Source organism: Carassius gibelio, chromosome A1 (genome assembly GCF_023724105.1).
Source record: "Carassius gibelio isolate Cgi1373 ecotype wild population from Czech Republic chromosome A1, carGib1.2-hapl.c, whole genome shotgun sequence".
NCBI classification, from domain to species: domain Eukaryota; kingdom Metazoa; phylum Chordata; class Actinopteri; order Cypriniformes; family Cyprinidae; genus Carassius; species Carassius gibelio.
In genome coordinates this window covers 4,366,038-4,381,598 of record NC_068371.1, presented here as the reverse complement: position 1 = coordinate 4,381,598, position 15,561 = coordinate 4,366,038, and the positions used below count along the sequence as shown (strand labels likewise).

Genomic DNA, 15,561 nt, shown 5'->3' with positions numbered 1-15,561 from the left:
TTTATTATTTTTATTTTTTTATAATTAGCTTTTGTTACATTATACATTTCTTTACTGTCATCTTTGATCAGTTTGCATCCTTGTTGAATGCAAGTACTGAATTATTTCAAAATCTTACTGAGCACACGCTTTTGAACAGATGTTTTATTACAAAATGACAGCCCTACACACAGACATATGCAGCAGTGACTCTTGGTTATATTTTACTGACACAAGAGGGCAGACATGACCTGGGCTCGGCTGCTGGTCAATACTCTTCTCCCTGAATACATGAATGAACACAAGATTTCACACCGACAGTGATGACTGAAACTGAGATAACTTGTCAGTGGAATTCTTTTTACAATTTATTTGCACTATATCTACTATACGGGATATTCTGCACCTTGACACTCGACATCATTATTGCTTTAGATCATCTTTTGTGAAACTTCTAATGATGCATGAGTCGTTAAGCCCCGGGCTTCCCCGCTTTCTGTTTCACTGATCCGCTTCCGAGCTGCTCCGGCAACAGACAAAAGACAAGATGAGATCACTCAAGGAGCATGTCTCCACATAGACTGGAGAGGAACTGTTATTGTTGTTATGGTTATGCTGACAGTGGTTGATCGTGATGGATGTGAGATGTCGGTTTCTCGTCACCGTCTGCTCTCTGCTGCTCCTCGCGCGCAGTGACGGCTCTCCGTTCACCGACTGTATTCAGAGCAGAGGGAAAGCGGGCTTTTACGAGGGATCCATAGAGTCAACCGAGTCAGGCGTGAAATGCATTAACTGGAGCGATGTGCCCGGTGTTATAGAGCGGTATCCGGGGAAAGGACTTGGGGATCATAGCTTCTGCCGAAACCCGGACGCGAGAATTCGACCCTGGTGCTTCTTCACAAACAACCGGGGACGCATTGACTGGGGCTACTGCGACTGCAAGCAAGGTATGTACCAGACAGAATGATCTTATTTGTAAAAGCAACCATTTATAATTACTTATAGCCTAATCTGCGCGACAAGTGTGTTTCATTTTCAAGAGTTACCTGCACGCGACATTGGGTTCAAGTTTTCTTAAGAGTGACCTTATATAATGTTTGTTTTCGGTTTATCTTCTGCTAAACCTTTGATTCAGAATTAAACCAGTGCAGGGCACGCAAGCAAGCTAAGACATGTCCAAACTTCAATGCGTCCACGCGTGGGAAAGGTATGCGCGTCTCAGGTAGCACCTACTCTGAGAACAAAGCGAGCGCTCTTATCCGGCGCACTGGGACGTTTTACTTTGAGACAACCATCTCCAGCAGCAGTCTGTGTAATGTAATGTCATTACTGTTGCAACAGTAGCTCTGTTGCAGTTATTAATTTTTGTGCACGAGCGAGTATCCTGCAGGTCTCGAGCTGCCCAGCTGGAGCGCGCGCGCGCGAGAGAGAGTCAGTGCGCTGTTATGGTTGTCTTGACAGTCAGACAGTATTTGAAAAAGTATGACTTTTGTGACGACACGAGAGAATAACTAACTTTGAAGACATAATATAATTTACTGTATACGAGAGACTTGGAGCAATGTGTCACTTTTTACTCCAATGCATAACTTCGATTTTAAAATTAAATTTCTGTATTTAAGTATAGGCTTCAAAAATTATTAATAAATAAATAAAATAAATAAATGATTAATTGAGTTTCTCCATAATTTTTCCATATTTACTATTTTTGACATTTTTTTCTTTCCAGTATTACTAGTATTAGTTTCAAAGCACTTTGAATGTTAACATTTGCTCAATGTCTTATATTAAATGGGAACCGATTGAGTCTATTTAAATATTTTGGTATTTTATTAGTTGATATTTCCAGCACATCAGCCGCATATCATTTTCCAAACATTCTGTGAATGTTTTGAAGCGCTGAAATGTTTGAAGAACGTGCTGCCATCGTGTGTGTGTGTGTGTGTGTGTGTACTTTGTGTGATTTATTACAGCTGTGAATGCTGCAGCTGGGTTGCACATACTGTAAACACGTAATGCATGAAAAGGGCTTTCACACACGTTTCACACAGACGTCTGTTCCAGTAGCAAGTGGATATATATTCATACTGTTGTGGTCAAATTTTGAAAAACAATCTAAAAAATTCTAATGCAAATTTACATTGATATATTTTATGTATTTAATTTTAGGTGTTGGGTAACTCTAATACATCTTATATGGTGCATGCTATAAATGATTTAAAAATTAATTACTTGAATTACTAGTAATTTACTTTAAATTGGTTGTTATTATCTCTGAATTACGAAGTTTATTCACATCCAAAACTTGTATATACAAGTATATACAAAAACTAAAAATAGCTCTTTGAGACACAACTGCAAATTAATATACTTAAATCTGGGAATATTCCAGTTAGAATGGTTAGAATGTATTTTGAAAAAAAGTTTTTCTCATCTGCATTAACTTGCTTTATAATAGACCTGATTGTACTACTGTACTCAATAGCTCACATTGTTTTCATGACACACATTATAGCTGCAGTAATTTGTAGTATCACATGCACAAACACACACACATTTATTATAGAAACGACTAGAACTCATGTAGAGTTGAAAGCATTGCTCTGTCATCACATAAAGCAAGTCTTGGATTAATGTTATCTTGCTGTGTAACTGTGGGAACATTTGTAATGTGCACATTTATCAAAATTACAGAGACCAGTGGAACCAAATGTTTGTTTTGGTCAAAGGTCAACAGCACTCTCCTGTTTAACCCTTTGACTTTGTGTGCGTTCACAGGTTCTTTGCGACTGCAGGGAGGCAGATCCAAGTTGGAAGGTACAGTAGAAGTGTATCTGAATGGTGTGTGGGGAACCATCTGCAGTAACGGCTGGGATGAGCGAGATGCCACTGTGGTGTGTCGACAGCTGGGACAGAGGTAATACACTTACACACACATACATATAGTGTGGATAACATACTGTCATATCACTTGTACTCAGTGTTGGGAAAGTTCACTTTCTACATGAACTAGTTCAAAGTTCAATTCACAAATTTTAAAATGAACTAGTTCAATTCATAGTTCAAACTACAAAATTTTGAACTAAGGTCACACAGTTCCAAAAATGAACTAGTTCATAGTTCTTTTTTTCCATATGTTGCTGCGAGCTATTATTTTTCAAAATTATTGCAACAGCCCATATAGAATCACAGACAGCAATTATTTTATCAGTTTTAACAATGAAGCTATGCGTCAGATTTCATCTTCATATCCAATTTTGAATCCTTATCCAACCAGGGTTTACATTAGCATTGAGGGGACAGCACTCCCCCCTTGTTGCTTTATTGCTTTGTCTCCCATTCTCACCGACCTTGTCATAAACATCATAAAATTTATTTTAAATGATCATACGCATTCTTGCTACATGCTGTTGTCGCCTCCATGTTTTTTATTTATTTATTTATTTATTTATTTTTTGATGACGCGTCACGCATGCGGCGGACGGAGGTGCGACACTGGTGGCTTGTGTTGCCAGATTGGGTGTTTGTCCGCTACATATTAAAACCCGTTTACGGTGTGTTTTAGCCGGGTTTTCGCCTGGAAGTCTTTATAGAAATCTGGCAACCTATTGAACAAAGTTAACCTGAGAGAGCGTGCCGTTCACAGACACCAGAATGAACGAGTTGACAGTAACGTTCATCAGACATTAATACAGCACGTTCAGTTCACGTTCACCCAAAATATGAACGAGTTCATGAACTATCATTCAATGAACGCGTTCAGGCACAACACTGCTTGTACTATATTTGCAGTATGTATCTTTGCACACTATTAAATAGTATATAAATAACATTAAACCTACTAAGACTCTTAATGTTGTTCATTATTGTTTCAAAAGTTTTTTTTAAAGAGTGACTTTTATAATGTTACTACGGATTTTTATGTCAAATAAATGCCGTTCTTTTGAACTTTGTATTCATCAGAGTATCCTGAATTTTTTTTCCAACAAAAATATTTAATAAAGCAAAAAAATTGAAATGAACTGCTTTCAACATATAACAATAATCAAATTCAACAATAATCAGAAATCACGTTTCATGAGCAGCATACCATCATATTAGGATCTTAGCCCCTCTGAGTTCAACACATGTTCGCTACCATTTACAGAACAGCTAAAACACTGTAAAAAAATAAATACATTGATAGCTAGGAAAAGACTCAAGTAAAGAAATCAAATGAATCAAAAATGACACTATTGTGCCTTTCTGTCTCAGCTATAGAGCGCGTGCCCGTGTGAGTCCTCTGTCCCGTCTGGTGGTGTCTGTAGTTCACTGGCAGTCGGTGGGCTGTGAGGGACAGGAAGAGGATCTTCTGCAGTGCAGTCGCACCGTCTGGAACAGAGGAGAGTGTGTTAACCATCAGGCGGCTGCTGTCTCCTGCACGCCAGTAGAGGGTATGTACACGCTCACACAATCTGTACATAAACACACATATAATCATAAATAAACACTCTCAAGAAAATAATTGAAGTGTGTGTGTGTTTAGCTTCAGTGTTCATCCCAGTTCGTCTGTCTGGTGGGCCGTCAGTGTATGAGGGCAGAGTAGAGGTGTATCATGCAGGACAGTGGGGCACTGTGTGTGATGACCAGTGGGACGATAATGATGCTGAGGTGGTCTGCAGGCAGCTGGGGTTGGGGTAAGACACCCACACACACACACACACCCACACACACACACATGTTTGTTTTTGTGAAAAGTGGGGACATCCCATAGGCGTAATGGTTTTTATACTGTACAAACTGTATATTCTATCGCCATTCACCAACCCTACACCTAACCCTAACCCTCACAGGAAACTTTGTGCACTGTTACTTTCTCAAAAAAACTCATTCTGTATGATTTATAAGCGTTTTGAAAAATGGGGACATGGGTTATGTCCTCATAAGTCACCCTCTTCTTGTAATACCTGTGTCATACCCATGTCATTATACAGAGTTGTGACCTGATATGTCACAAAAACATGCCCACACTCACACACACACACACACACACACACAGACACACTCAGATCCTATTCACGTCTTGTAGGTAATGAAATCATATCCATGCAGACTGAATCTATATGTACACATATATGAAGAAAAGAAAAACACACTCTTATCATGGCACTGGAATCATTAGACACATCAGACAACACAACATTCATGTATGTGCTTTCTTGGCATTCAATACATAGTGAATGTCACTCGTGAGAATGTATGAATTCAGACATGACTGTAGACACTAGTGTGCTATGTGTATGCTATTACATGCATGAAAAAAACTTGAAATCTGATCTTACTTTTGGAATGCAATGCATTGAATCACATTTCATACCACATATGCATGCGGTTTAGATAAAAAAAAATCGAATTAATTATATGATATGCTGATTAACTGACCAAATAAATATGAACAAATATTAATATATTTGTATTATTATTATTATTTTTAAATAGTTAGTCATTCTGAATTAATTAATTATAATTATTTAATTTCCAGCTCTAAAAACAGATACAAAGTCCAACTGTATCCATTTTGGTTTTCAAATTCAATTCAGTCGTTTTAGAAGTAATCAAATCAGATCGATTCAGATAGGAAATATCTCAGTAAATAGTGTAGTAAATAGGGCTGTTAAAGGGATAGTTCACCCAAAAATCATAATTATGTTATTAATAACTCACCCTCATGTCGATCCAAACATGTAAGACCTCCTTTTATCTTCGGAACACAGTTTAAGATATTTTAGATTTAGTCTGAGAGCTCTCAGTCCCTCCATTGAAGCTGTGTGTACGGTCTACTGTCCATGTCCAGAAAGGTAAGAAAAACATCTTCAGAGTAGTCCATGTGACATCAGATGGTCAGTTAGAATATTTTGAAGCATCGAAAATACATTTTGGTCCAAAAATAGCGAAAACGACGACTTTATTCAGCATTGTCTTCTCTTCCGTGTCTGTTGTGAGAGAGAGTTCAAATCAAAGCAGTCTGGATATCCGGTTTGCGAACGAATCATTCAATGTAACCGGATCTTTTTGAACCAGTTCATCAAATCGAACTGAATCGTTTTAAACGGTTCGCGTCTCCAATACGCATTAATCCATAAATGACTTAAGCAGTTAACTTTTTTAATGTGGCTGACACTCCCTCTGAGTTCAAACAAACCTATATCCTGGAGTTATTCATTGACTCAAACAGTACACTGACTGAACTGCTGTGAAGAGAGAACTGAAGATGAACACCGAGCCGAGCCAGATAATGAACAAAAGACTGACTGACTGAAAACCAATGCAACCGGTTCTTGATTCAGTTCGATTTAGTGAACTGGTTCAAAAAGATCCGGTTACATCGAATGATTCGTTCGCGAACTGGATATGACAAACTGCTTTGTTTTGAACTTTGATGATAAAAAGAAAGAAAATACAATTTGTATTTAATTGATATGCATTATTATTCATTTTATTTTTGATATTTAATAATTCATAATTAATTAATTATTAGGAATTCATATTAATTAATTACTGAATTGACATCTCAAAAAATTATAAATAAATAAACAAATTGGAGCTATATATAAATGAGTGTTAGACAGATAGTGGCAAAGAGAGGAGTAAAGTGTTTTCGCTGCATAAAAAAATTTGAAATATTTTCTTGTTCTCGGTAAGAAAGTGAGAGACAGATAGAAAATGGAGATAATGAGAGGATGAGAGCCAGAGGAACACAGAACGAGAGGGCAAAGAGGCGTGAAGGGTGATTTAGAGAGAGAAAGGAATTACAGAAAGAGGGAATGGAAAGATCAAGATGTGAATCAGGTTGATTATACCGGCGGTGACGGGCGTAACAAATGGTGCCCAAAAGTAAGCTCTGCAGGTGTGTGAGTTTGCATAATAATCACTCATGTGAAGGGTTTCTATTGAGTGGAAAAACTCCAGTTGAATAAAACGTGTAGGTTCGAGCACACGTTTTTTGCCTCTCAACTTTCACTGATTATTGACTGCTGAACTTTGTGCTTGATTGCCTATTAATCACAGAAAGAATTATAAATATAGATAATCTCATAGCACACTCTTAATGCAGCTCCCTCGCGCATACTTGAAACAATTAGATTTTGGAGTGTTACACCTACAGGCTGTTTTTCTCTTTCATTTCCTGCTGTGTAATGCAGTGACCCATTTTGCCTGCAAATCAACGTGAAGGTCGTTAAATTAAAAAGATGTATATACTAGCATAAACAATTGTAATAGACTAAATCAAGGAGTGATTTTATCCTTCAGGGCTGAAACGTATATTAATGCACAATTTCTGTAAGAAAAAAAAAATAGATACATTAAACAATTCTGTTCTGCTCTCATTGTCCTAAATTATTAGCCATTTACTGCAAGTGTAAGAGAACACCAAGAAACAGCCAATTACACTATCACCATGTTTTGTGACATGGATTGTAACTTTGGGTTTGCTTATTATAAATTTGGATTATATTATATGGACAGGCTCTTTAAAAAGAAAAACATTAATATACTTTAAAACAATTTATTTAAGAGCACACTGAATGCAATGTCTTTGGGCACTTAACTGCATGTTAATTGCAATTAAATGAAAATGTATTATAATTATAAATATTTTATAATAGACGAACTTTAGAGTACTTTTTTGACCCACCTATGTAGGACTTAAACACATATTGAGAATTTTCTGCTTCTCTAAATGTAAGTGTTATAAAAAATATATATATTTTTAAATGTACACTACAAGTAAAAAAAAAAATCAAGTATTTTACATGTGCTTTAAAAAATGAGTTCACATCCAAATAAATTTACTTAAAAGCATGACAAAAGCATACTATAACAAAATTTGACATTATTAGAAAGTGGACTTTTAAAGATCAACTGAAGTCCTGTGAAACACGCAGTGTTATTCTATGAGTTGACGTAATTTCAACTGAAACAGGAAGACCGGGTGGGAAATATCGAGCCCTGCCCCCTATTTTAAACCGCCAATAGCATTTTGTTTATATCACAGCTTTGGCCAGAGCCACTGAGCTCGGTAAAGCTGCATTTGACATCTTATGTCAGCCACATTCAAACAGATTAGCCCTTTATATTCAATATTTAGCTGCTACTAAAGCAAAACAGTGATTATAATGATGCTGAGGATGTATAGTTTGAAAAGTGTGTCATTTATGATGGTGCATGGCATCGGTGTTATCTCTTCTTCTCGTTAGTGGTGTTTGCCACAGTTTCAGCATATATTTATAGTGGAGGGGGCGGGACACTTTGGATTCAAGAGAGCATTTGATTGGACAGAAAATCTGCTGAGAAGCTGAAGTTCAGGGTGATGTCGTCAAAATCGTTGATCCGTATTTGTGGAAGTGTGAGTTTTGAATGCTTACAACTTCTTAAAGCAAATTTTGTCATTGTTTTGAACTTATAGATAACCTTATGGCTAACATATTCATGATTTCATGGGGACTTTAAAAGAGTACTTACTGTAAGTGTGTTAAGAGTGTTAAGTGTGTAAATTTATCTGCAAGTATTTATTTTTTTATTTTTTTGCAAATAAATCCTTATTGCACTTTTTCACAAAGGAAGTTCTTCAGTATGAGAAGAAGCTCATCTGAATCATAATATACATAATAAACATACTGGACATTGTCAGTCTTCAGGAGGAACTTAATTCAACAGGAAGTTGGATCGTTAACAGCCACCTGCTGCGAGAAGCACCCGCACACACACAAACAGCTCCCTCTGGTTTTCTAATGACTATGTAAACGAATGACTCCAGATCAGCTGGAAAAAATGGCATGTTCGATGGCAGCAATAATTGTTTTCAACACAGCAGTTGTTTCACTTCCTTTGAGTTGTATGGAACTTCAGTGATTTTGAATTGAAAGTGTTGGTTTTTTTAAATAATACTTTCTGATGGATGTGTTCAGGGGCATTGCTAAGGCTTGGGTGGGAGCATATTTCGGTGCAGGCTCAGGGCAAGTATTTTTGGATGAAGTGAGCTGCACAGGAAATGAGCTTTCCATAGAGCAGTGTGCAAAAACCGCCTGGGGGGAGCACAACTGTGACCACACAGAGGATGCTGGAGTGTCCTGTCTCCCGCTCACAGGTATACACATACACCTGAACAAACATGTGTGAGACTACACTTCTGTTACATTATGTGATGTTTAAATTTAAATTTAGAATAAATGCAATTTCTTGAACTCTAGAAGGTTTTTTTAATGCACTTAAGTAGGACTTTTAAGTACATCATGACACATATGTTGTCTTTGAAATGCCAAATGTACTGATAAGCATTTATGGAAAAAATCAAATATACTATATACTATATTATTTATATTGAATTTTGTATGCTATGTATTTAAATAAATTAGGAAAACATTTAATTTATCATTATTAAATAGTACCCTTTATAAGAGTGTACTTAAGAGTGTTAAAAACATAGTCACGAAAACATACCCATTTAAGGCCTTATATTTCATTAAAGGGGGGGTGAAATGCTATTTCATGCATACTGAGTTTTTTACACTGTTAAAGAGTTGTATTCCCATGCTAAACATGGACAAAGTTTCAAAAATTAAGTTGTACATTTGAAGGAGTATTTCTGTTCCAAAAAAAACTCTTCCGGTTTGTCACAAGTTTCGGAAAGTTTTTTTCCGAGTATGGCTCTGTGTGACGTTAGATGGAGCGGAATTTCCTTATATGGGTCCTGAGGCACTTCTGCCGGAAGAGCGCGCTCCCGTATAGCAGAGCACTGAGAGCACAACAGACTTCACTGATCAGAGCGAGAGCGTCGCGAAAAGACACAAAAGGAGAGTGTTTTTGGTTGCCAGGGCAAGACAACCCTGCACAGATTACCAAAAGAGAAACAGCATTAAGGGACCAGTGGATGGAGTTTATTTTTACAGAGCATCAATGGAGTTGTGCAAGTGTTTTTGTTTGTTCCCTGCATTTCGGATTGCACATCGTTTATTTCTTAAGGATAATGCAGTCCCAACGAAAAAGAGTCACGATCGTGTGTTGGAACCGCATGCAGTGAGTAAAACTGCTTCAAATATCTCAGTGTTGTTAACTTAGCTATCGGCGCGTGAGCACATCAAGTAAACAACATGCGATGTTGTCATCAAACTGCACTTTCCACATGTACAGCTTAAAAAAAAAAAAAAGACGACATAAAGTGGAACTTAGTCATTTTCCAAAACCGCTAAGCAAATATATAAGGTTTCAGTACAAACCACATAGAGAAGCCTTTGCTGATGCTGCTCTTGTTAAATTTCAGCCTCTGGATCTGTGTCACAGCTTCCAAACGCTCTCAACGCAAAAGCTTACTGGCGCTCGTGATTCTTTAGCTCCACCCACACGTCACGCCTACAGCCTCTCGTGTTTTTCCGGGAAAAATCGGTACAGACTATCTTTCTCTTATGAATATAATAAAACTAAAGACTTTTAGGAGTTATGAAGGATGCAGTACTACTCTATAGGTACTCAAGATTAACAGGATATTGAGTGAAAACGAGCATTTCACCCCCCCTTTAATATTATATCTGCAAGTACTTTTTTTTTAAATATATACGTTCATGATTTCAAGAACACTCCAAGTGGACTTCTTTTTCTCAAGAGCAACATAGTCTGATTCGCGAGTGTGTGACTTATGAGTTGATTAATTTCAGTTTATTAAACCATACAGTACTCCCTGTACTCCTGATGAGACATTTTTAAAACATGTTTTGAAGGACTTGTACATGTTAATACTCTCTCTCTCTCTCTCAGATGGTGCGGTGCGTCTGGTTGGGGGTGTGAAGGGTTATGAAGGGAGACTGGAGGTTCATTACAGAGGTCAGTGGGGGACTGTTTGTGACACAGGCTGGACACAGACCAATACGCAGGTCGTCTGCAGGCAGCTGGGCTTCAGGTAGCACACAGACACATGCATAATAAGATTTTTTGATTGATTATTGACTGATTTGCTAATTGGGTTGTGTTGATGCAGATCAGGGGAGAGTGTGTCAGCAGGGCGGTTCGGGGTGGCGGGGGGTCCCATTCTCCTGGGTGATGTCAGGTGTATAGGAAAAGAGCCCACAGTCACACAGTGCAGCCGGAGGGGCTGGATCAAACCTGACTGCACTCACAACCAAGACGTAGCCATTGTCTGCAACTCCCAACGCTCCAGGCATGGAGTGCCCACCAGTAAGAGCTCTGACACACACACACACACACACATGTTTGTTTTTGTGTAAAGTGTGTTCATCCCATAGGTGTAATGGTTTTTATACTGTAGAAACTGTATATTCTATGGCCCTTCACCATCCCTACACCTAACCCTCACAGGAAACATTTCTACTTTCTCAAAAAAACTCATTCTGTATGATTTATATGCGTTTTGAAAAATGGGGACATGGGTTATGTCCTCATTAGTCACCCTCTCCTTGTAATACCTGTGTCATACCCATGTCATTATACAGAGTTGTGTCCTGATATGTCACAAAAACAGGAGCACACACACACACATTTGCTTTGTGAAAAGTGGGTCCATCCCATAGTGCAGTTTTACTTTCTCAAAAAAACTCATTCTGTATGATTTATAAGCGTTTTGAAAAATGGGACATGGGTTATGTCCTCATAAGTCACCATATTCTTGTAATACCTGTGTCATACCCATGTCATTATACAGAGTTGTGTCCTGATATGTCACACACACACACACACACACACACACTTTAACACTGCCTCATACCAAAGTCCCTTTAAGGCAAGGCAAGTCATTTCCCTCGGTGACCATATTTGAAATGTCTATATTATATATGTGTGTGTGTACTGTGTATATTTATTAGGTATATATAAATACACCCACATGCATGTATATATTTAAGAAAAATATGTGACTTTATATATTAAAAATATTTACATATGATTTAATTTATATGAATATAAATACTGTATATACACATAAATATTTTCAAAATATATGCTGTATGTGTGTCTTTATATATACATTTTCCTGCCTTAATCTACAATAAAGACCCAGATTCTTATTTTGCAGTTAACCATTCATGTGCATCCCTGCAAATTAAATATCGGATGTACGACTTGTTACTTAAGAAGTTCTTTCACATTATTTTGCTGCTTTTCTCTTTTTGTGAGTTTTTTTTCACTTTTCTCCTCTATCCCAGGACGCTTAAATAATGTTTGCTTTTCATTGAATGAGCTAAAAATTCAGTTCCTTTTTGCCTGTGAGCCACATGGAATCCATAAAGGTCTGTGCCCACAAAACTCAGATTTCCACATGATCGGAAAACAGACATCTCAGCATATTCTCAGCTTCGTTTAACATTTAACACTCAGTTTAATTTATAATATTACTTTTTACTGTATTTTGATCCAATTAATGCAGGCTTGGTTGGCAAGAGACTTCTTACCGACTCCAAACCATTGAATGGTAGTAGTGTGTGAGAATGAAAGATGGATGGCCAGTGTATATATACAAACACTCAGGTTCTCACTCTCGACATGCACTCAGTAGAAACATGTCCAAATAAATAAAATCTTCCTGAGTGTGATTTTCGGAAGTGTTTTCATGCCGTCTCATAGACAGATCTGATGACAACTTGAGACCATCTGAAAAAAACATTTCAGCATGTATGGATGTCATATGTGAGTGCATGTGTGTTCCTCTGCTGCTAAAGGCATTATGAAATAAATGTTATTAAATAAAAAAGTTATAGAATTACTGCTGACAAATGAGAAATGAACTTCAAGCTTTAGGAATGATTAGTATTGCAGATGGTCATAAAGCTGTATGTTTTGTTAACATATAGAATATGTAGCAGAGCGATAAGCCATGAGAAGCTTTGCACTAAGTTACGGTAAACTCAGTAATAATAGTAATAATAATCAAAATGGAAATGGAAAATAATACAAGCCTGTAGGCTGTGCATGCTACTCACGGAACAAAGCAACTTGCCACGTTCATGTAAGATTGAATTATTTTGCATTCGTGAGTATGCATAAATTACGATTGGAATTTAGAGTCAGAGCTGTCAGTTTCATAAACAGATTTTGCTGTTAAATTCATATTAACTGTGGCTGCAGATGTGTATGAATGTATGGTTAGTAAGTCTTTTATTTTGCACAGAGAGTGTCGCTGATGTTGCTGACGGTTCTGTAGCTGATGATTGATTGTGTTTATGTGTGTGTCTGCATCAGTGTTATGTGTAAGTGGAGACAGGTGTTCCATGAGTGGAAACCTACAACTGTCCCTCCAGGGCCATGCCTTTTTTTTATGTCTCTGAACTTGACTTCTTGGGTTTAAACTAGAGATATTTGGCACAGTTCATCAGTTTTGGATGACTGGCACCTGTTTCAAAATCTACTGACATCCTTGTTATTCCAAATAATTTGTATCTTCAGTAAATATTTTCTGAAATGGTTGCTAATTCCATTTTTGGCAATTTTATGTGTCTCGTCTGCATTCCTTAAAGGGATAGTTCACCCAAAAATGAAAGTTCTGTCATAATTTACTAATCCTAAAGCTTTTCCAACCCTGTACTAGTTTCTTTCATCTGTTTAACACAAAAGAAGATATTTTGAAGAATGTTGGTGACCAAACAATTGCCGGTAGCCATTGACTCCCATTTTACGTGAAAAACACAATGGTAACCGTCAACTGTATGGTTACCAACATTCTTCAAAATATCTTCTTTTCTGAATGCATTCAGATTTCAATTGACATGAGGGTGATATAAACAACAGAAGTTTAATATTTGGGTGAACTATGCCTCTTTGATAGATTATACATAGCATATCATGCATATATATATATATATATATATATATATATATATATATATATATTATATAAGCAGTCAGCTGCTATTTTAAACCTACAGCTAATCAGATCCATTCAGATGTTTAACCGCTGCACTGCCACCTGTTAATCAAAGCTAAATGCATCATGTGTGCATTCATATATTTAGTTTCACCTGTCTGTCAGGTGTACCTGTGAGACTGGTGGGCGGAGAGAATGAGAGAGAGGGGCGTGTCGAGATCCTGGTGGGTGGCCAGTGGGGAACGGTTTGTGATGACGGATGGACGGATCGGGATGCAGAGGTGGTGTGCAGACAGCTGGGTTACAGGTGACTTCAACATTTCAGGGTCACCTGAGCAGACTTCTTATGTTGAGTCATGTCATGCCATTCAGAAATCTTAATCAGATTACCTGATAAAATAAAGCAGTAAACAAACTAAATGAGTAAGGTTTGATGACAAACTTTGATATTGGCCTGAAAAAAGTTAGTTAGTTTTCAAAGTTTAGACTTAATTGTCTTCAGTATTTAAACAGCATGGGTTGCCATTTGGAGGAAAACAGCAGCCATCGAAACCATCTAACAAACTATTTCAAAAAAATAATCTAATCAATTTACAGATTAAGTCAGGAGTCATCAAACTTGGTCCTGGAGGGCCGGTCCGATGACATGCCTCCCTCAACACACCTGTATGGAAGTTGACAAGAGTAAACTTTTGCTTTCCGTTGACTATTTAACTTGTTCCTCTTTCATCTCCTCAATCTGGCAACCCTGTGGAGGATTTGGGAGGAGAAACAACTCTCCAGTGTTTTTGTACTGCAGTACCAATTACAACCACTAGCTGTCAATGCACATACTGCACCATAGTTGTTTTATTTTAGTGTCGAATTTTAATTGAAGTATTTTAAGTTACGGTTTTCAACTAATATTTCAACTATATTTTAGCATTACATCAGTTACTGAAAAAAGAAAGGAAAAATGTAAGCAATTTTGAAAAGTACAAAAATGTAATGAAATGTATCTTTTACTGTCATTCTTGTACAGTGGGCTGGCTAAAGCTCGTGTAATGGCATATTTTGGAGAAGGTGAAGGCCCTATTCACACAGAAAACATAAAGTGCACAGGAGAGGAGCTTTCGCTGATTGACTGTATCAAACAACCATTTGGGACACACAACTGTCGCCATAGTGAAGATGCCGGTGTTATTTGTAACTATGGATTACAGAAGGATTCTCCCGAGGTCAAAGGTGGGACATTCTTCTTCATCCAGCATACAAATGATGTGAAACTGGCAAGGTTTAAATGGATATTTAACCAAAATTTTCCCTGAACATAATTAAAACACTGGGGTGGTTTAATAGCACCAGAAAAAGTAGGATTTGCTCTAAGTGTCTGAAAAAGAGCAGCGTAAACATCCTGTCTGAAAGAAAAGAAATTCATATGGAATTTTCATGTTAGGAGGATTAAATGAACATTATCTAATTCACTGACTTAACTGTAATTGATGGTCTGTAAAATAGACATTCTTAGGGCCTCATTTATACAGTGTTGTGTAGAAACCATCCTACATTTGATCTAAAAGCATCTTTTCTCAAATGTGTGTATGTGTGATTCAGAGTAATGAACATATGACAAAAAACACGTGTACACCTGTCTTCCAGATGTGAAATCTATAAATCGTGAAAGATCTTGAAATTGTTCCCAGATCTCTGCCTTATAAATGCCTTCGAATTAATGTCATTAGCATATAAAAGTGCAC

General features: G+C 37.3%; 1 protein-coding gene across 2 annotated transcripts in view; it reads left to right on the top strand.

Annotated features, from left to right (window-relative positions):
- The first annotated feature begins 276 nt into the window (after nucleotides 1–276).
- Nucleotides 277–15,561, top strand: part of LOC127961126 (neurotrypsin) — a 33,863-nt gene continuing 18,578 nt past the window's right edge. For both annotated transcript variants that reach the window (XR_008154392.1, XM_052560126.1), the window contains exons 1-9: nucleotides 277–926; nucleotides 2,758–2,896; nucleotides 4,234–4,412; nucleotides 4,505–4,655; nucleotides 8,928–9,106; nucleotides 10,771–10,912; nucleotides 10,991–11,187; nucleotides 13,991–14,132; nucleotides 14,847–15,049. Coding sequence is in view for 1 of the 2 variants with exons in the window: in XM_052560126.1 (XP_052416086.1) it covers nucleotides 614–926; nucleotides 2,758–2,896; nucleotides 4,234–4,412; nucleotides 4,505–4,655; nucleotides 8,928–9,106; nucleotides 10,771–10,912; nucleotides 10,991–11,187; nucleotides 13,991–14,132; nucleotides 14,847–15,049 (1,645 nt within the window). In the remaining variant the exon portion in view is untranslated. The remainder of the gene's footprint in view (nucleotides 927–2,757; nucleotides 2,897–4,233; nucleotides 4,413–4,504; nucleotides 4,656–8,927; nucleotides 9,107–10,770; nucleotides 10,913–10,990; nucleotides 11,188–13,990; nucleotides 14,133–14,846; nucleotides 15,050–15,561) is intronic.